Source organism: Podarcis pityusensis, assembly GCF_964106645.2.
Source record: "Podarcis pityusensis genome assembly, chromosome: 15".
NCBI lineage: Eukaryota > Metazoa > Chordata > Lepidosauria > Squamata > Lacertidae > Podarcis > Podarcis pityusensis.
In genome coordinates this window covers 5,379,674-5,401,306 of record NC_138040.1, presented here as the reverse complement: position 1 = coordinate 5,401,306, position 21,633 = coordinate 5,379,674, and the positions used below count along the sequence as shown (strand labels likewise).

At 47.1% G+C, this 21,633-nt stretch overlaps 1 protein-coding gene across 1 annotated transcript in view; it reads left to right on the top strand.

Moving 5' to 3' along the window:
- Nucleotides 1-21,633, top strand: part of BCAS3 (BCAS3 microtubule associated cell migration factor) — a 476,692-nt gene that overhangs the window by 444,070 nt on the left and 10,989 nt on the right. The window contains exon 24 of the mRNA XM_080983313.1: nt 8,951-9,118. Within this exon, the coding sequence (XP_080839439.1) occupies nt 8,951-9,118 (168 nt within the window). The remainder of the gene's footprint in view (nt 1-8,950; nt 9,119-21,633) is intronic.

Genomic DNA, 21,633 nt, shown 5'->3' with positions numbered 1-21,633 from the left:
TGTGTGGCTCAAAGAGTGCGGCAGGTAATTGGCTCCACCCACCCTCAAGCCACCATTTTGCAAATGGATCTGATTGCTGGGCATTGGGGTTTTAATAAAATAAAAGGAATGTAGCACCTCAACCCTCACTCTTGAGATCATACTCCCATAGCCTCCAAAATTTCTCTGATAAAAATAGGGACATCCTATTCCATAATAATTATAATAATTTTATTATTTATACCGTGTCCATGTGACTGGGTTGCCCCAGCTACTCTTGGCAGCTTCCAACATATCTAAAAACATAAACATTTAAAAAACTTCCCAATACAGGGCTGCCTTCAGATGTCTTCTAAAGATTGTATAGTTACTTATCTCCTTGGCTCAAGGGTCACATAACTCTATACCCTCCAACACTTCTCTGATGGAAATAGGGACATCCTAAGGAAAAGTGGGACATTCCAGGATCAAGTCAGAAACAGGGATGGCTTCTGTAAATCTGGGACTGTCCCTGGAAAATAGACACACTTGAAGGCTCGGTTCTCCTTCTCCCAGATGATGACTCTAAAACTTCAGACCCAACTCATAGCTGGCCAGGCCTCTCTGGTGCTGGGATCTGAAAAGGTAGTAGATCAGAATCTGCTGGGCTCATCTCTGACTCCACATGTCATGGCTTCATTCTGCTGTGGCTCCACCCTGGGCTTCTGGGTTCTTCTCCAACTTTCCAGAGATGACCACCTTGGCCATATTAGAAATCTGCAGCTGGCAATCCTACCGACAGCTGGGAGCAGCCGCTGAAACAAAGGCAGTTTTTCAACCAATGGCACATTCTTTTGTTTTATATATATATATATATATCTTCTATTACCTTTGCCCAGACTAGAACAGCCTTTTTTGTCTGGGCCTCCTTGGCTGAGGCTTTCAGTGAGGTGGGCTGGGCCTCGTGCTGAGGAAGTGCAGATCCTCCAGAAAGGAGAATAAAAGGTCAGGAATAATCCAAAAGGACAAGCTGTGCAGATCTGTGTGTATATTGGGTTTCACATATGAAACCCAGTCGTGATAAAGCTGATGGCTTTGGAAACATCTACTTTGATTAATGAAAACATCGTCCGCGTCGACTGCGGGTTTCATACTTCAAAAGATCGGCCGGGATTAAGGAAACGTCGGAGGGGTGGGGGAGGAGGCGGGAGAGTTGCTTATTCATATCACATCTCAGGAAACTATTTTGTAAAAAAAAAAAAAAAAAAGTACAAAAAAGGGAGGATTTCCAGAACAGAGGAAAGAAAAATGACAAGTATTTTCCCGTTTGAAAGCTACAAATAAATTAGGCAATCAAGAGAGCCATTAACACAGAGCAGGCGGTGGTTGTAAAGGGGGAAGTTTGCAGATGTCTGAGCAAGAGTGTGGGTTGGGTTCCTCCCCCTTTTGTATCTAATACTTTCTTCATTCATTCTAGAGCCCCCACTCCTGTAAAGGAGTTGGAATTGTTGGATGAGTTTCAATGTATCCAGTGCTTTTTTTCTGGGGGTACGCAGGGGTACGCATACCCTTAAACATTTTGTCCATTTACTATATTTATTTCCTCCGAAAATGAGAGTTCTCCTAAACATAACTGAATGTATCTATTAAATTGACCCCCCCCCCAATGCATCTGAACAAAACCATTCATTTTGAAATTCATGTGCCCTTCTTTATAGAGGATGGTCCAAGATAAAATACAGAGCAGTCTTTCTCTCTCTCTCTCTCTCTCTCTCTCTCTCTCTCTCTCTCTGTGTGTGTGTGTGTTTGTGTGTCTGTGTGTGTGTGTTAAAGTTACCCATCTGCAGTGAGCACCTGGGTTGAGCAGGCACACACAGGCCACCGACTTACAGCTTTCTGCATAATCCTGAGAGGAATTGCCTTTCTCTTTTGATCATAGTCATTATTTCTAAATTTGCATCTATACATACAAATTAACATGTGAAGCTTCCTTGCGAGTCTTTGTCCTCTTTTGCCCCTTTCTTTGGTGATGCCCAAGTGGCCACAAAGGAAGAGACCAGCAGATGGATCAGACCAGTGGCCCATTGAATCCAACATCCCCATGTCAACTGTGTCCAACCCAACGTCCATGCGAGCAGGATCTGAGTGCAAGAGCAAATCTCCCCACCTCTGACCCCCAAAAACTGGCATTCAGTGGCTGGTACTACCCCCTTCCCGAAATCACGGAGAGCCACTTGTCAGTCAGTGTTAGACAGTTCTTAGCTAGATGGAGCCGTCGTCTGACTCAGTACAAGGCAACTTCCTCTGCCTTTGTGTTCCTCGTGGTCTGAGCTGGTGTAAGGTATCTTGCTATATTCCCTACTCATCCACAGTCTTAGCCAACGACTATGGACATCTCAAAGATGACGGCCTGCCCTTCCCTCTGCTTGCTCTGTCACCGTGTTACACAGCAATTAGCGCTCTGTTGGCATACAGGACTGGTGAGCATCTTGCTATTTATAGCTCGGCTCCAAGCAATCCCGCAAAGTGAGCACCCTAGCCAGGGAATGAAAAAAGCTGACAGTTATATAGACTTAACTCCTGCGGTAGATATTTCTGCCACTGTTTTCCAAAGCTTATCTTTTGCACTTTAAGCCTTGATTTATTAAAAACATACAAAGGGGTGAATTGTTCCTGAGGGTTGTCACATATTGTAGATAAATTAGAAAGGAACTATGTAGGCCCTCGCGAGTTTGTTAGTCTTTAAAAGGTGCTGCAAGACCCTTTGTTATTTTTCGCCGAAGCAGACTGACACGGCTGGCCTTCTGGAACGATATGAGCCATGCGATGGAGAGAAGGAAGCTGGCTCAGTGCAGGGCAAACTGCTCCATTGGCCCTGGGCCTTGTTCTCAGGGAGAAGGCTGCCATGCCATCAGTATGCTCACATCTCTGCTCTAGGTCTGGAGAGGTGATGGAAAGGAAGCCGGTGATGCTTTCTGGTGACAGCTACATGCTTCTTTCCTCTCTATATTTTCTCTCCTCACAATAAGCTAGGATCCCCGTTTCCATTTTTTGAAACAACAACAACAACCCAAGTTTCTAGTCCTTGTGGTCCTTGAGAAATAAGGCTTTAAGAGACGGTCCCAGGCCCGTGGACCAAATGTGGGTCTTCAGTCCTCTCTCCAACCCTTTGAACTCTCCCCAGGTCACATTCCCTCCCCCAAGCTTACCCCCTGCCTTATACCTTCCTCAAGTGTTTATGGGTGGCTAGAAGGTGTCCTTAAACTCTGAACATGCTTCAGAGAAGGGTGTGTGAGAGTATGGGTGTAGAAACTAGCGTACTACGCAAAGTGTACAATTTGTGCTAACTGCTCCGCCCACTTTTGCCTCTGGCCCCGCCCACCACTGGCATGCTGCTGAGATGGGAATGTGGCCCCCGATTGGCAAACAATTTCGAACACGTGTTTTTAATGCATGTGGACGATGCCTGGTGAAGTTTCAGAAGCCTTCTTTCCTCAGAGTAAATGCAGGTCTGAAGATCTCAGCTTCCATTTTAAAAAAGGAAAGGGAACTCTGTGTTTCTAGGCCTTGTGGCTGACAAAGAAGGCTTCACTCTTGTGTGGATGATGCCCAAAGACTCAAAAGCTATGAGAAGATTGGGAGAGGGGGTCAATGAGTAGGGTTTCCCATGACCCAGAAGCCCCAGTCTAGTGCCCATTGCATAGCACTTTATTCCCCCTCTCCACCCCAGCTGACGAATGAAACCAGAATAAAGTATGCAGAACAGCAAGAGTAGCAGACTAAGCTATGCAAGATGAAGCCAGTGTTGTAGGCATTGCAGCACTTGGGTTACTGTTGATGCCGAATTTAGAGGTGACAGTCTGTGCACAGCCCTAATGGGAGGATGCTCAGAGTTCTGCCGTCTGCTTCACACGGCATGTGTCGCTCCTTGCTGGGCTTGGTAACTCGGTGTCAGGAATGATGAAAGATTAAACCAGGTAGGGATTAATGGCTGCCTGGAGACCGGGTGAAGCTGATCACCTTAATCCATAACGCAATTCCAACGCCAGGGAGTGCCAAGGCAAAAGGTTGTCGGAGTCCAGTGAAACCAGTAAGCAAGGGGGAGGTGGGGGGGTTACATATGCAGCTATGTCCTGTCTAAATAGTTTGCTACTGTCTCCTCGCATGAGGGGGCCTTCAGCCCTCAGTGGTGTCTGATGCCCGATGGTAGGTGGAGCCAATGAAAGGTGAAGCCAACAGATTCTGGTTTTGTCACCATCCTCCTCCCTGCTGAGTTCTATGAGGACAACACTGAGACGGAGGAGAAGAGGAAGCTGAGAGGCTGCGACACTGCTTCGGCTGGATGTAAGTAGATAGGCAGGCAGGCAGGAGCTGGATGAGGCCAGACGGAGATTGGTGGGGCAGTGCCCCATTTGCCCTAACAGAGCAGCCTCCACTGATGGACTCTTTCCTATGTCAGTGAAATGCAGTTTAGGCTTAAATACAGTGGTACCTCGGGTTACAGACGCTTCAGGTTACAGACTCCGCTAACCCAGAAATAGTACCTCGGGTTAAGAACTTTGCTTCAGGATGAAAACAGAAATCGTGCTCCGGCGGCACGGCGGCAGCAGGAGGCCCCATTAGCTAAAGTGGTGCTTCAGGTTAAGAACAGTTTCTGGTTAAGAACGGACCTCCGGAACGAATTAAGTTCTTAACCCGAGGTACCACTGTAATGAAAAAGTGGTCATTAGTGTTCATGCTTACTCATTTTGTACCTGTGCGGTAGAACCAAAGTGCATCAGAAAGGGGGTACGGAAGAAGGCTGAGAATACTAATACTGTAGAAATAATTTTTGATGCCATCCCCCAGTTCTCCCCCTAAAAAACAAATGATTATATCCCGTGTGAGTCAGGCACCAAGTCAACAAATTGAAATTCACGGGCAAGACCAACTTAGGCTTTACTCCAAGAAGAGTTTAGTTGGCTACAACCCCAAACTTGTATCCACCCAGGACTTGTATCAGAAAACGAGGGCTGTCCCTGGCAAATGGGGATTATTGGCCCACGTGCGATCCCAGCTTAATGGTGTTGGCGTGAGATTTACTACCAGACACGTAGGTGGAATGCCATCGCGGGGTGAAAAGGGAGGAGAAGATCAAAACGGAGCGTCCCGAGCAGAGGTTTTTGGCACTGTTAATCCCTGAAAGCAGCATTCTACATTAATGCTCACACCTCACAAGTTGCCCGTTAAGAGCTCTTGGCAGGTCTCGGGGCTTGATTGGGGAGGCAGCGCTACTCTTGTCTCCTCGGCTCTCACTCAAGCATCTATGGAACTGGAGTCAGACTCTCTCTCTCTCCCTCCCTCTGAAGTTTTTTTTTTTATTTATTTGGGTGCCTGCACAGCCGCCTTGGCAGAGCATCAAAAGCGATTGCCACTGTTATTCATAGGCCTGCTTAAAAGGAGGACCAGGGTGTTTGGGTTTCCCACTTTCTGAAATGTGATAAAAAGTCTTGATCTCCCGTCCTTGTCTACTGAAGAAGGGGAGGGTGAAGTGGAATCTTTGGGAGCCTGGAGGAAAAGGCAACTGATGAGGCACTTGAGAACATTCTTCAGGTCCCCCAAAGTGCTGACACAGGAAAAACGGCAAAGACTAGGGGTGCTTCCAGATCCAGCTGGGGTTCAACCACACAGCAGCAAATTCAAGTTGCACAATTAAATTGGATTTGGTGCATTTATTGGAGGGAAACAACCCACTCCTGCCCCCCAAAAAAATAACAGCGAACTTTCTGCAATATGGAAAGTGACAGGAAGGTGTACTGGGAAGTGAGGCAGAACATGCTGTAACCCAGGGGTAGGCAACCCAAGGCCCGTGGGCCAGATGTGGCCCAATCACCTTCTCAATCCGGCCCACAGATGGTCTGGGAATTTGTGTGTTTTCACATGAGTAGAATGTGTCTTTTTATTTAAAATGCGTCTCTGGGTTATTTGAGGAGCCTGCCTGGTGTTTTGACATGAGTAGAATGTTTGCTTTTATTTAAAATGCATCTCTGGGTTATTTATGGAGCATAGGAATTCGTTCATTATTTTTTTTCAAAATATAGTCCGGCCCACCACATGCTCTGAGGGACAGTGGACTGGCCCACGGCTGAAAAAGGTTGCTGACCCCTGCTGTAACCAGTGAAAATGAATGCTCAATAAACAGCCAACATTTGTGGTGGGGAGAACAATTGGCCCAAGATCACCCAGTGAACTTTGTGGCTGAGTGCGGGTTTGAATCTAGATCCTATTTGGACACATCACCCACTGCGCCACCCCAGCTCCACCAGTGAAGGCTGTTCCACTAGGGCAAATGAGGCACTGCCCCAGCAACCTCAGTGACCCAGCTTCCTGTGCCTTACTTGCAACTGGCCCATGGAAATGCCCTGGCTGTGACCTTCCTCCTCCTTGGTCTCTTGCACAACTCAACAGGGGGGAGTTGGCTCCGCCTTTCTTTGGCTGTGGCTCTGCCTACCATTGGCCTCCTTGCCATCCAACCCACCAATCCCAACGGGCACCAGCCACCAATGGACTGTACATCACAGATGAACTCAGGAAGCTGCCTTATATCAGGCCAGACTGCTTGTCCCTCTCCCTAAGAACTGTTCCCTCTGGCCGAGGGAAAGGTCACAGAGCAGAGCTCTTCCCCACCCTTTGGATACCCGATCCTTTTAATGGGAAGTGCCAGGGGTTCAGCCTGGCACCTCCTGTACCCAAAGCATTATTCTCTCCCCCTGAGCTGTGGCATGAAGCCCAATTGAAAAGGATTTTGCAGAGCGAAAAGCCCATGTAAACAATGATGGAAGCATATAAGTTCCAGGAAGTGACATCAAAATGGCAAGTGTTTGACTAGATTTGGGGTTCCCCTCACGGGCCTTAAAACGCCAGACACTCTCACCCGCCCCCTCACCCTTCGTATTTATTTATTTTCTCCAAGCCATTAGCTTTTCATATTATCTCTCCTCTTTGCTGATGCATGGATTAGCTGGCCGGCCTGAGTGTTTACCACCGGTTATCACCCAGTACTTTGGGCGTTATCAGAGGAAGGGACGCCTGCCGCAGGGCCTGGTCTCTCGCCCTTTCTATTACTACCTGTCAGAGGCCGGGAGTGAGCTGTGAAGCTGCCCAGTTGCCGCAGGAGTGCAGATAGTTTCTGACGGCTGATCAAAGGGAAGCACCAGAAGCCTGATAACCAGGGGATGTGTTTTGTGCACTTTCAACTTCGAGAGAAACGCTGGCATTTCCCTCCTTCCCTCCGCGCCCCCCATCCACCCACACCCGACCTCTGCAGGCTGGCAAAAGCCAGGCCCGCTAAACGCTCCATATTCAGTTACCTAATTGTTGAGTGAAATGGCATGCAGATCGCGCGTCAAAGCCCCCAGACAGTAATCTCATTCCAAGCGGGGGAATGATTTAAAGTAAGCCTTCGCGGCGGAGCTGCTATATAATAGACTCGAATAATTTTAATTTGTACTTTGAAGTGATCTGGGGGTCCACAATCTAATCTTCGCATTTAGTCAAACGTCATGTCCTATTTTTGAATTAGGAAACAACTGCAAGTTAAGGGAATTATTTTTCAGTTGGCTTTCTGGAGAGCGTAGAGGTTTTCGCTCCATCGTCTTCACTGCGTGTGCCCGCTTATCTCTCGGGTTCCTTTCACTTGTTCGTTTGGAGCCAGTGGATGCTGGTAGGAATGGTGTCAGCACCCAATATTTCCATGCCACTGCTGATGCCCAGTCCCCTCAAGAGGGGTCACCGCTGATGCCAGCCCTCCCTGTGGCATGCAGCTGGGTCTGGAGCTGCCAACCATTTGAAATTTCCCACAATTCCCTGGAATACCTGATAAATCATTATTCCAGGGCATAGTAGAAAATCAAAATGGCAGTGTGTTCCCCAGTGAAGGGCACCATTGAATGCTCCAGAGTGAAGCTACATCATCAAGCACTCTGGGGCATGGTGGGAAATTTAAAATGGTGGCTGTATTGGCACACTGCTATAGATGGCTGCATTCCTTGCCAATGACCCCCTCAAACCTGGATCAGGCCCTGGATGCTGATGATTGGTCTATTTGCTTGTTGTAGAAAGAATTTGGGAGTTCTGTTTTAAAAGAATGTGTAGTGCTGGGTGCATGGGCTGGTCATGCCCTGTGTGTGCCGGGCGTTAACATTTCCTGTGTGCTTAAAAAAATAAAATATCCATCCTGTTCCTTGTGAAAAGACCTTGCCTTCTGGATATGAACTTGGATATGATTTTTAAAATTAATGCCAGTTGGTCTCCAGTAATTCACATCTTGAGGCCCTGATCCAGGTGCTGTTGCCCAATGAAGGCCAGGCCTTATTGAACAGGGCCTTATTGGAAGTGGCACCAACTTCACTGAGGAGAGGTCTGCCAGCCCCAATACTATATTATTTCAGGCTGCAATTTTGTGTCCACTTATCTAGGAGTAAGCCTCACTGAATTCAATAGGACTTACTTCTCAGTAGACATATATTAGGGTTGTAGTTGTTAGGCACGTGGCCAAGTCTTGGTTCTCCCAGAAAGCTTTTGGTCAATTTGTCTTAATCCTTTTGTGCCTTCCCAGTATCTAACCTTGGAATCGTATAAGGCCAATTAAAACTAATGGACAGAAGTTAGTCGTGCTCATTAATTTATCTGGGCTATATCCAATGTAAGTTTTACTCGGGGGTCAACCCATTGAAATTAATGGGCACAGAAAACTTAGATCCATTAATTTAAGTGGGTCTGCTCTGAGCAGGGCTAACATTGAATACAACCCATAGTGTGATTCTTTTCCCCCTGATCTTTTGTTACATAATACTGCTGTGAAATGTAATATACATAATACTGTATTGTTTTATATTTTCTCACCTTGGGTTTTCTTTTTGACGTCCGATGCTCTCCTGAAGTGAAGCTGCTGTAAGTGAAATGGGGGGGAATAACATATAAACTAACTCTCATCCCGTCGTTTCTCCTGAAGGTGCCTTTGATCGGAGCATGACCCTTCTGGAAGTCTGCGGGAGCTGGCCCGAGAGCTTTGGCCTCCGCCACCTGTCTTCCATTGAACAGACCGACGAAGGCCTCCGGGAACGGCTGGCTGATGCCATGTCTGAGTCGCCCGGTCGGGACATAGTGGGATCTGGAACAGGTACAAAGAAGAGATGTGATCAGAGATCACATACGTCTCTCACCCAATGGTGATTTTCTTTAACTAACTTATCATGTTCATCCACCCCCATTGCCTTGCTCCCTCGAGGACAACCCCACCCCCAAGCAGATCCTTAACATATTGGGGTAGCACTTAGATATAGCTGCAGCATTTGCAGAGGGTGGGGGAGGTTGACAAATCTAACAAACAAAACCCGGGGCCCATCTGCGCTATACATTTAAAGCAGTATCACACCACTTTAAACAATCAAGACTTACCTCAAAGAATCCCGGGAACTGTTAAGCGTGCTGAGAGTTGTGAGGAGGCCCCAATTCCCCTTGCAGAACTGCAATTTCCAGAGTTCCCTAGGAAGAGGGGTTGATTGTTAAACGTCTCCGGAAATTGTAAGCTCGGAGAGGGATGGATAAGTCTCCTATCAACTCTCAGCACCCTTAACAGACTGCAGCTCCTAGAATTCTTTGGGGGTGAAGCCATAACTGCTTAAACTGGTTATGATCCCGCTTTAGATGTGTAGTGCAGATGGGGCCCTGGCAGTGGCAGAATTGTACCTTTCTAACAGAGGGAGGATAGAAGGTCTTGAAACTATATAACAGGCCTCTTGGGCCATGTGGTTCTCCGGACCGAGGGAGGTGTCAGATCTACTTCAAACATCCTGGCTTGACTGTGCCCATCCCAGCTGCCTGTCCCCAGCACACTCTGGCCTGAAATGACTCCAGGTTAGAGAGGGGAAAGGCAGCCTGTGGCCGTCCAGGTGTAGCTGGGCTGCAGCATCCATCATCTCTGACCCTTGGTCTTGTTGGCTGGAGCTGGTAGCATTAGAGTCCTACTGGATCAGGCCGATGGCCCAGCTAGTCCAGCATCCAGTGGCCAACCAGATGCCCCAACAGGAAACTGAGCGCAGCAACAGCAGATGTCCCCATTTGCAATCCCCAGCAACTGGCCCTGCCTCTGACAGTAGAGGTAGGTCTGATGGGAGTTGGGATTTGATAGCAGTCTGGAGGACACCCAAGTTGCAGAAAGATGATGCGGAAACCAACAGATCCCTTCATTGCGAGCCATTGTGGTGCACATTACATTCCCAATATTGCTAACATTTCCAAAAGCGCCTCCAGATAGCCCCACTCCCAGAATTCCTTTGAGAAAGTTGCTGGTGGTCTTTCTGCCCACCCCCCTCACCCCACCCAAATGGACTCTCCTTTCCCTTCTGACTTCAAACTCTTTGGGGTCTCTGAACCCTTCCGATCGCATGATGGCAGCCCACCTCCCTCCAGGGTTTGTGTCTGCTGTGGCAACATGAAAACAAATGTTTGTGTCTTGGGACATTTGCAGATTTGGGGCTTGTGACAACCCACCTTAAAAATGTCCAGTCTCCACACACACACACACACACACACACACACACACACACTGCACCCCACTCCGTGCCCCACAGGAACGTGCCTTGCTTCCCCTTGCGTGGCATCTGCGCTGATCAACAGCAAATGTGCAGATGAGGTTCTGGGTGTATAATTATCTGCCTTCGACAGAGTGCTGGCTCCCATAATCCAAATTAATCCATCTTCATCACAGTCCATTATTGTGATAAATTAAAGGGCCCATTAACATAAATGGAATGGCACTCCCAGGGATTAGGCTTCGGCTCAAGAGGCCGTTGGGAGGCTGGAATGCTTGCAAATTGCAGGCACTTTTGGCGGCTGGGATTGGTGTTAAGCAAATTCCCTCTTTCCCCACAAGAAAGATCCCGTTTGGACTGTGGGTAACAACTCAATATCAACGCCAGCATTAGAACAGGGCCTGGCGGGAGTTTTTCAGAGGGGAGAAAGATTGCGTTGTGTACCCTCTTGCTTGTGCCTTAGAGAAAGAAAAATGATCGGGTCAGAGAGTGTGTTCCAGGTACAGTGGTACCTCGGGTTACAGACGCTTCAGGTTACAGACTCTGCTAACCCAGAAATAGTACCTTAGGTTAAGAACTTTGCTTCAGGATGAGAACAGAAATTGTGCGGTGGTGGTGCAGCAGCAGCAGCGGGAGGCCCCATTAGCTAAAGTGGTACCTCAGGTTAAAAACAGTTTCAGGTTAAGAACGGACCAAATTAACAAATTAAGTTCTTAACCCGAGGTACCACTGTATCTGTGCCAAACTGTGTGGGGATATATAATACAGCATAGAAAACAAAAACTGATGAATCTTGCTGCTTGCTGTTCTAGAGAAGCCAAGCTTCTAGCCCTCCTTGTTCAAGAAAGTTTGAAGCAGTCCCCAAAGCACCACATGTTAGGTCTGGTGCAACTCCGCTCCTCAGCCTTTTGCTGAGTTTGGGGCCTGGGGTTCCAAAGGGATGATTTAGCAAAGACTAGCACACAATGTTATCAATGAAGGAGGACCATAGCAAGCTGTCTTACACTGAATCAGACTGTTGGGGTGCGGGGGATCAGGGTGCAGAAGCCCTGGGGCTCAGGCCCTCTGGGCCACCCCTGAACAATGCTCCTGTGGACCAAAACAGCTGCTTGAATTTCTCATTAAAACCTTGCCAAGCTATAAACTGAAGAGCAAGCAGAGGTCAAGATGAATGGCTGCCCCTTTCTGCTATATCTCAGACAGAATATTGCTGGCTGCTTTTGAAACCCATCCCCATTCTCCTCACCCACCCCACCCCCCTCATATTTACTCTGTTGTTGAAAGCGTTTGGCTGAAACAGCCATTTGTCTCTCTTTTATTTAAAAACATTATTATTATTTTTTGCTTAGTCTTCACTTTCTCTAATGCTTTTCCACCCAGTCAGCTGGACTAAATGATACCAGCAGTGAAGTCTCTGTCAAGCAGCGCCATAAATTTCTCCCCACAACTGGTTTTCTTATATTGTCTGGAATAAGTGTTTTAACTCCTGGAATGTGCTGTTTTTAACTCTGAGCGAGAGGCGTGCTGCTGTGTGAGCAAAACAGAGCCTTGGTGGTCAGTTGGCGATGGGCAGGAGACAGTAGCTACTAATGGACAATTAGGTTGCTCTTTGCCTAAAGCCACCTTGGACTGTACCATGGATCACAGCCCTCTAACAGCATGGCTAAAGTGGCTCAATTTTAACTCTTCTCAGAGAGTGACAGAGAGTTATCTCAGGAGAAGCTGGTTTAGGATAGCAGGGTGTTGATGTTGCTTCGCAGCCAAGACACCTTGCCGACTTGCTTGCTTCTGTGCCTCCCCGCCCCACAAGGCGCTCTTATGCTTCCAGTGTTGTCTCCTCCAAAGGAAAGGTTGTTGTTGTTGTTTAGTCGTTTAGTCATGTCCGATTCTTCGTGACCCCATGGACCAGAGCACGCCAGGCACTCCTGTCTTCCACTGCCTCCCGCAGTTTGGTCAAACTCATGCTGGTAGCTTCGAGAACACTGTCCAGCCATCTCGTCCTCTGTCGTCCCCTTCTCCTTGTGCCCTCCATCTTTCCCAACATCAGGGTCTTTTCCAGGGAGTCTTCTCTTCCCAAAGGAAAGGAGCAACAACTAAAAGTGGAGTGTGATTAAATAATATCGATTCCTCCCGCGCCATGGTGAACATTAGATACAACACAGAACCCACCCTGGTTTTCTGTTTGGCTGGCTTGTCTTCTCTGTCAGCACGTAAAAACGAAGATGGGTTTTGTCCCTCCATAGAAACTGCAGAGCAGGGAATTTGCTTTAATAGAGGATGTTGGTGGACTGCAACTCCCATCATCCCTGGCCATTGACCATGCTGTCTTAGGGCTGATGGAAGCTGGAGTCCAACAACATCTGGAGGGCCTCAGGCTCCCCAGCCCTCCTCTGAAGTATGTGTGTTCTCCCCTGTGTCTACAGGGGGGAGGATGTGTGTTAACAGAAAGCCTCTAGCATGTGGTTAGCCATGTGAGAACAGAATGCTGGACTTCATGCCCCTGACTTGATCCATCAGCCTCTTCTTCTTCTATTCTTGTAGTCATCAGCAGGCCCTTTCGCCCATTGCTGCTCTGTTCCCCCTGCACTGTCGGAGGCAGTGTGCCTCTGAATGGCAGCTGCTGGGAATCGCAAATGCTGTTGCACTCAGGTCCTGCTTGCAGGATTCCCACGGGCAGCTGGCTGGTCCCTGTGATAAAAGGATGCTAGACAAGATGGGCCTTTGGCAAAGGTTTTTACATTGAAGTAGTTCATTGGTGAATTAAACAGTTAAAAGACTGGCAGTGAATCAAGCAAAAAAGATTTTGCTTGGTTGAACAGACCTACCTTTCAATTTAAAAATTAAATAAAGGTTTTCCTATACTTAGAAAGATAGGATGGGGGGTTGTTTTTCAAAGGTTTCTGTAAGAGATACTTACACTAGTCAGCATAAAAAATCAGCTTGGAGCCATCTGCTAAAAATTGCTTAAAGGCATGGCAGGAAGAGCTGGCTGGGGACATTTACCTCGATGGCCAAAAGGGTCTTTTCCACTTGAAGCTTTCTCTGACTTGACAGAAATAGCTATCAGGCAGCAAGCGGAAAAGGAACCCGATCAGAGTAGCAGAAAAAGGAGAGAAAAGAGGAATCTATTTTCAATGTGGCTTCAGCAATAGAGCCGGTCGTACAGTTTGGCTATGCTCAGGGAAATGGCCTTTTGGCCCCATAATCGAACGATCCGGACAGCTTTGGGTCTATCTAAATCCAAGTCCGTCCTTCATAAACAGTCGTCCAAGAGATACAGCCCCAATAGAAGTATGCACAGACAGTGGCGTTTATTTTTCAGCTCGGAGGTAGAAATGAAAACCCAGTCCAAACACAGATACTTTTGTATTGAGCTGCCTAGAATGCCTACATTCTACAAATGTGGATTTTTTTCAGCTAGGGATGGAGCAGGAATCGGAACTTGGATGTTCTGGTGCACCTCTTTCCTCAGCAGACGTGTCAAAATGTTCATTTCACTGCACGCTTTGATATTAAAATGAAATGCACATTTTTAGAAAAAAATTGATCAAGGCTACTTATCTAAATGTGAATTTTCATGCAGATTTTTTTCCCCTGGGAATTTTTTGTTGTTGATTAACGTGGAAATGGAACAGACCAGTCCCATAACACTGAGCATGTGAGAAACTCAAAGGGGGTGAAAGTAGAAGGATTTGTCTGCCCCTTCTCTCAGCTTCCCTCTCCACAGGGTTGGCATCAAGGGTTGCTGTGATCAGGCATCTGCCAGGGGCTCACACGCCCACAGGGGACCAGCTGCTCCTCCCCATTGCCACCTGCTTGGTTGTTCTCCTGCCTCTTACTCTGGCCCAGACAACAGTGGTGGGGCAGAGGAGGAGGAGGAGGAGATGCCACCGTCTACTTACTCGCTGGCTCTTCACTGGGCAAGCAAGCAGGTGGCATCAAAGAGGTAAAGGTAAAGGACCCCTGGATGGTTAAGTCCAGTCAAAGGAGACTCTGGGGTTGTGGCCCTCATCTCACTTTCAGGCCGAGGGAACTGGCTTTGTCCACAGACAGCTTTCCGGCTCATGTGGCCAGAAGGACTAAACCGCTTCTGGCGCAACAGAACACCGTGACAGAAACCAGACTACATGAAAACGCCGTTTACCTCCCTGCCACAGCAGTACCTATTTATTTACTTGCACTGGTGTGCTTTCGAACTGCTAGGTTGGCAGGAGATGGGACAGAGCAACAGGAGCTCACTCCATTGCGGAGATTCGAACCACCAACCTTCCAATCAGCAAGTTCAAGAGGCTCAGTGGTTTAGACCACAGCACCACCCGCGTCCTCATCAAAGACAGTGGGGGAGATGTGGAGACTCGCCCAGGGATGGGGGCTCGTAGAGGGCGTCCCGGAGCTGGGACTGCTCCCCTCTGCCAGTTTTAGAGATTCTGCTGATTCTTTGCCGCCATCTTCCCCATTAAGGGCAAAATGCCCTTCCGAGAGGATCTTACCTGGCACTGACTTTGATGTTGTTGCAGTGCCAGGCAAAGTCCTTTTTGTTTGCCAAAATGGTTTCCTGCTCCATGTTACAGCTTTGTTTCCAGTGGCACATCTGCGGCTTAGTTCTGGCAGCGTTTGATTTATGCATTTCCAAGATCCGGATGTCCCTGATTTGGTTGGAGCCATGACTTTGTGCAGAGACGCAATGGGCAAATGATTCTGCTCTGGGTCTCCCATTTCTTTTGGAACTGCCTGCCCCCAGCAGAGCAGGATGGGAAGCGTGCAGAACCAGAGCAGTGGATCATGCAGGGGGCCATCTTGACAGGGGAATGATTGATCCGGGGAGAGCATGAAATCCAGAGAGGCAACAGGCATCCTCTCTAAGATGGATTACAAGAGGCTGGTCTTACTCTACAGATGCATGTCTTGTGGCAGACTCATGTGCTCTGGCATACAGCTTGGGAATTACAGCATCCGGATGCCTGTATTCTGAATGTCTTTAACTTTGGCTTTCCTCTGTCAGCATCTTATTCCTCTGAATGGGCTTTTGGCATTCGTTTGGAGGTTGCCTTAGCCCCTTGTTTCATCTCCCTCCCATTCCATCACGTCCCCATGTCTGCTTTTACGTCTTGGAAGTGCAGGAATGCATGTACCTGCCACCATCCAGCTCTAAACTATTTTCATCCTGCAAAGTCCATTAGAGCTTTTTTTTATACAAGACAGTAAAAAAAAACTGGCTTCGCATTTTATTTGTCCCTTTGCAGCGCCGAGGTGAGGAAGCGTGTATTTAATACGACTCCCTGTAAGCTTTCCGAAAGGAAACCGGTCACTCCTCGCTGCAGTACCATTGCCAACAACTGAATATTTTTACATTTTTTTGTTTTTGTTGTTGCTCTGGAATGACTTCCAAATCTCTGGAATCTTGGCGACGGGCCATTTTTAAGCCTCCTTGGGGGGGGAGGAACAGCGGCTTGCTCCCAATGTAGGCAGCTCAATGAGCCATTTCCTCTCCCAAACTTCCGTCGAAGGTTAAACATGCACACGCTTTTGAGCAAGGGAGCTGGACCTCGCCAGAGCCCCGTCTGCATTCTGAGCTTGGCCCGGAGACGACAACAGTGGCGCTAAAAATATTTCCAGAGGGGAAGTTGATCCAACTATAGATTAAGAGGCAGGGATGGAGGAAAGCTTCGTTGGCTCTGCATCTTGAAGCAAACCTACCCAATCTGCACCTGCTGGTGCAAAATTCTCCTTCTGATCTTGCACTTCGCAGCGTTTTGTGCTACAGGTCTCAGCTCAAAAAGTGCACCAAAATGCATTTGAAAATGCAGGTGTTCAGATAAAATACATTTTGAAATGTGTGCTTTAAGATAACATACATATTTAAATATCTGCTTTGCTTAAAAAAAAAAGTGTGTCTATACTAAAATACTGAAATACCGAAATTTAAACTGATGGATCAGGATGGAATGGCAGCTGTCTTATACTGTCAGACCCCGGTCCATCTTGCTCAATGAACATTCATTGTCACAGAAGCCAGTTGGGTCCTTGGTGACGGGTTGGAATCCACCCGTGTCCCCAGACAGCAAACCTGGGTTGCCCACCTAACTCCTGGGCACGGAATAGCCACGTTCGGTTTGTACATTTTTTTCAGGAATAACATGGATTCATGTGCAAATGTAAACTAACCAAATTTCTCCCCCATCTCTGCCACTTTCCTTCCATAGTTAAGGGAAGGTACACTTCAAATCACATCCACTGAAGCCATCTTAAAAAAGAAACCCCGTAAGGTGTTGGGCTGCATCATAGCCTTCCTTCTCTTGCTCCTGCACAGCTGCTTTCTGGTGCAGCCCATTCTCCTGTGCTGGGCGACTTCCAGCCCATCGCTGTCTGCTTCTGCAACATTCATGGGAATCAATGCTTCCTATTTTCCAAGCATTTGCAGTAGCCAAGCCCTGTACATCCTTGAGTGCAACTTGTGGCATTCACTTTCCTGTGCCCAGGAATCCCAGACACCCTTTCTATAGAACTAGCCAGCGATTGTGGAAAGGGACACCCGACTTCGATGGAGCCTTTAAAAATGTTTCGCTCCCCAGGGAAAACACTCCTTGCTCACGCAAAATGGCCGACGTTTAAATATTTTCCAGCATTTTGCAACCAATGCTCTTGGCGTGTGTGTTTTTAAGCAAACAAGAGTTTCTTTGATTATTATTATTCTTTCTCTCTCCACCCTCCCCACCCCCCTTTTTATTTTATTTTTAAAGTCAAATTTGGGATTCTGTTGTTCAGAGCAGAGAGGTCACAAGACCCTAATGCATTTAGCATTGACTGCCCTCTCTTGTACTGCTTCTATTAGTCAGTAATTTGATTTGTACCTATTCATTTGCAGTCCCTGCAGGAGCACTGAGCTGGCCCGGCGTCTAATTGGTGCTGTCTCTATTTTAGCCTCATTAAATTAGCCCTGACTCCTGGCCACTTGGTGTCTGCGCTTGTCTGTCCATTTATACAACCTAATGTAACACAAAATTCATTACTGATCACATTACTTTCAACTCTGAAGCCAGCCTTGTGATAAACATTTCCTTAACCCTTCTCTTGCTGGCACACACAACACACCCACATAACCTGAGGCAAGAGCAATGCACTCTCCAGAAGGCGGGAGAGGGATCGATAGGGACGATAAAAGCTGAGTGGAAGCCCATTTCTAGATTTGCCGTCCCTCTTTGAGGAAGGGAACAGATTGGAAAGCATAGAGGAGATGAAATTGGATTGAATCAGAATGAAGGGACCGTCTGTCCACTGCCAGCACTGACTATAACAGCCCTGCTGGATCAGGCCCAAACCCCTTCTAGCCCAGCATCCTGGTCTCACAGATGCCCCAATGGGAAACCCATGAGCAGGACCTGAGCACAACTGTACTCTCCCCACTTACAATTTCCAGCAACTGCTATTCAGAGGCATATTGCCTCCGATAGTTCAGTCCTCCACGCATTCATCTAGTGTTCTTTTGAAACCATCCAAGTTGGTGGCTCCGAATGTTATAACCTTTCTTCACAGGGGTCAGAGAGCTCTGGAGCAAGTAGCACAGAGGTGTCCAGGGAAGGGCCCCACCTCAGCGGCAGAACATCTCTCTTGCATGCAGATGCCCCAACTTCAGTTCCGCACATCCACCGGTAGGACTGGGAATGTGCCCCCGTCTGAAATCCAAGATAGCTGCTGCCAGTCAGTGTAAGCAATACTACCTTCGTGGACCAGGAGTCTGATTCCGCTTAAGTCAGCTTCCAATGTTCCTATGTGGATTTTGGGGCCGCCACCAAAAAAATCAACTGCTAGGTCCCCACATGGAGAAGCTTTCTTAGTTTTTGCTTGGGAACAAAAATGACATCAGAGTTGGTGTCTTAGCCAGGGCTCCTCAGATTTGCTGAGATTTTATTCTTACCAGGATTCTCTGGAGGTTTGTGTGTGTTTACCTCAAGTCAAAAGAGGTCATGTTACCATTTCTGAAAATTGTTGTCCTCTCTCCTTTGCACGCAGGTGGAGGAGTATATGAAAAAATTGTACTTTTCTTCATTAACATATATGGGAAGAAATGGTCACTCTTGGACCTGTTAAGAGCAAAGCCCCCTTTTATTGGATTCTTCTGCTTGTCTTACTGCTGCTAATTACATTTTACATTGCAAATAAAAACCAGATGACTCTCGGGACACCCAGGCCAACCTCCTGCGAGTGAGAATTTATCTGACGATCTGAGTAAACAGTGTCTCATCATTTAACAGTTATTGCATATAATGGCTTTCTAAGCGCTTTTGTTCTGCGGGGAGTTAGCAGTGGCTCAACATAGCTTGACTTCACTGAAAATTTGCAGGCCACGAGATGTGAGGCATCCAGAGTTGGGTTCTATGTATGTGTACTCCCCTCTCCTTGCCTTACAGAAGCATTTCTTCCTTCCAACCAATACAAACAAACTTAGGGCTGAGCAAAAGTGTGTGTGGATTGTGCCATTCTACAGCTTAGTCAATAGGAGGCACTGGACTTAATTGTGACTGGGTAAGGTCAGGCATTTCCCGCCTCTTCTGGTTTAAGAGGCATGATAACTTTATCGTCTAGCTTCCTGGCTGGTTGCATCCCCAGCATACATTAAAAGCACATTTTCCTCCTCCACCTCAAAGAATCTTGAGAACTGTAGTTTGTAAGGGTACTGGGAATTGTAGCTATGTAACTGCAGTTCCCAGGATTCAGGGTGGGAGGTTTTAGTGGGTATGCAGATGGTGTGACCTGAAGGCCCTCTATATCTGCTGACTTTTGTGAGTGCCTTTGCAAGTCCTGAATGTGTGGGGAGGAGGGCATTTCAGCTCATTTTAAGCTCGCTATTGCCTACAGTGCCTCTCCAGGGTTTCAAACAAGGGATATTCCCAGCCCTACCTGGAAATGCTGGGGATTGAACCTGGGACTTCATGCATGCAAAGCAGATGTTCCGCCTCTAAGCTACAGCCCTTCGCCTGTCACATTTCCTAGATGATATCAGTCGGAGAACACCACACTGGACAGGGCGCAGGGAGGCAATCCAAATTTGTTCCTATTGGATGACCTTCTTTTCTTTGGAAATCAATTACAGGGTGGGGGGTACTGTTTGCAAAGGAGGCTGTTTTTAACGGTTGCTGATGTTAACTCAGCTCTGTGATCCTGGGCAGCTCTCAAAATGAGTCTAATTGCTCAAACATGGGATGCGGAGAAAGGAATGTTCTTGGTTTTTCATTAACTCCTCAAAGCTTCTCATAAGGTCAGTTTTTTCACAGCTTGCGAGTATGTTACGGTCTGTGGTTCAGCTGTTTGACTGGCAGTGTCCTCAAGGGGTTGCAGAGCGTCAACTGACTACGGCCTTTTGATGGGTGTCAGATGGATAGTTGAAACATCAGGCAACCATGTCACCCCCAACCCAACCCACTTCATGCAGACTGGAGCTTCGGACAGACAGAGAGCTGTTGCTTCAGCAGTGAAGCAGCTCGGGCAGAGTTTATATTGGGAGTTTAGGGCTCCGTTCCCTTCCTGGCTGCCTGCCAGGCCCTGATCCAGGCAGGTGCTTCCATACACTTCCTTCTCCTCCCGAGGAGCCTCACATAAAGCTAGCTGGACCTAAGCTGCTCCCTGACTCCTCTACTCTGTGGGACAAGTGTCTGAGAGATGATCAGGCATCCAGGCCCCTGGTGTGGGGACCTTTAGCCCTGAGCAGAAGGGTCCAGTTTCAGTGGCCCTTCAGAGTCTATATGGAGCTCTGCTAGAGGGTCCTGCTCCCCGTCACTTGAAGAGACCTCATCTTCCAAGGCCTGGAAGGGCTGAAACATGAGCAGTCTTGACTACATCAGTCTGCGCCCCCCCCTTTAAAAAAACCACCTCTGCATTTATAAAAAGAGCACATGGGAATGGCTGAGCATAGCCCTCTCCTCAATTTATTATTTTGCTACATGTAAGGGATTTTTTTAAAGTGGTAAAGCTTATAAAATGGGGAAAGGCTTTACAGCCCACAGACCACATTTTTTTTAAAAAATGATATTTATTAAAGTTTCTCATGAAAAGAGACACCTCAATAAAAAAAGAATTTAAAAGTAAAAAGAAAAATACACAATACAAAATACAGAAAGAAAGAAAAAAGAAAAAACAGTTAAAAACAATTCCATCTTTTCATCACTACTTTTAGATTTACTTATTTCCTGGACCTCCTCATACCTCCCTCTTTTGTATTCCAATTCAGTTTGTTTGTCCAGCAATTCCTTTCCCTCCTTTTTAATCCCAATCCTTAATCTTAATATAACATAACATTAAATTTTTACCTATTAATAGCCAATTTTCCATTCTTTTAACCTTTTTAATCCTAATCCTTAATCTTGATCTGTATATAACTTTAAAGCCTGTACAGCTAGAAACCACTTAATTTTAATCCATCATCTCTCTAACATTCTTTAATTTTGCAATATTTCTGTAGGTAATCTTTAAATTTCTTCCAATCTTCTTCCACCGACTCTTCTCCCTGGTCACGGATTCTGCCAGTCATTTCCGCCAATTCCATATAGTCCATCAATTTCATCTGCCATTCCTCCAGTGTGGGTAGCTCTTGTGTCTTCCAATACTTTGCGATGAGTATTCTTGCTGCTGTTGTTGCATACCACATTTCTTCATTCACTTGGCTTGGCCTGGGCAAGATAGTGAGGCCAGGGAGGGGAGTCACTCTCAGCACCCAGACCTGAGGTCACCATCCCTGGTGCTATAAAAATATGACATTCTTTGCCACGCACAGCCTGAAATGGCCCAGTCCTGGAGGTTTACCCCTCGGTCAGGCTGATGGTGTCATCGTTGGGCTTCTGCTCCCATTAGTATTTTCCAGTAGGTAACTTATTCTCCATGTCTTACTTGCTAAAACTAGATGCTCGTTAAAGGATCCAGAAACACAAATAACCTCAAAATTGGAAAAGTGTGGGAGGAGGGAGGCCAGGTCTTACACATGAAAGGAGTTGCTAAAATTTTGAGGTTAAAGTGTGTCTGAAATCCCTTAGTCAGCATATCGGTCAAATGAAGCTCAGACCATGATGTAATTGCCTGATTTAGGAACTTTGTGCCTACGAGCCAGCTT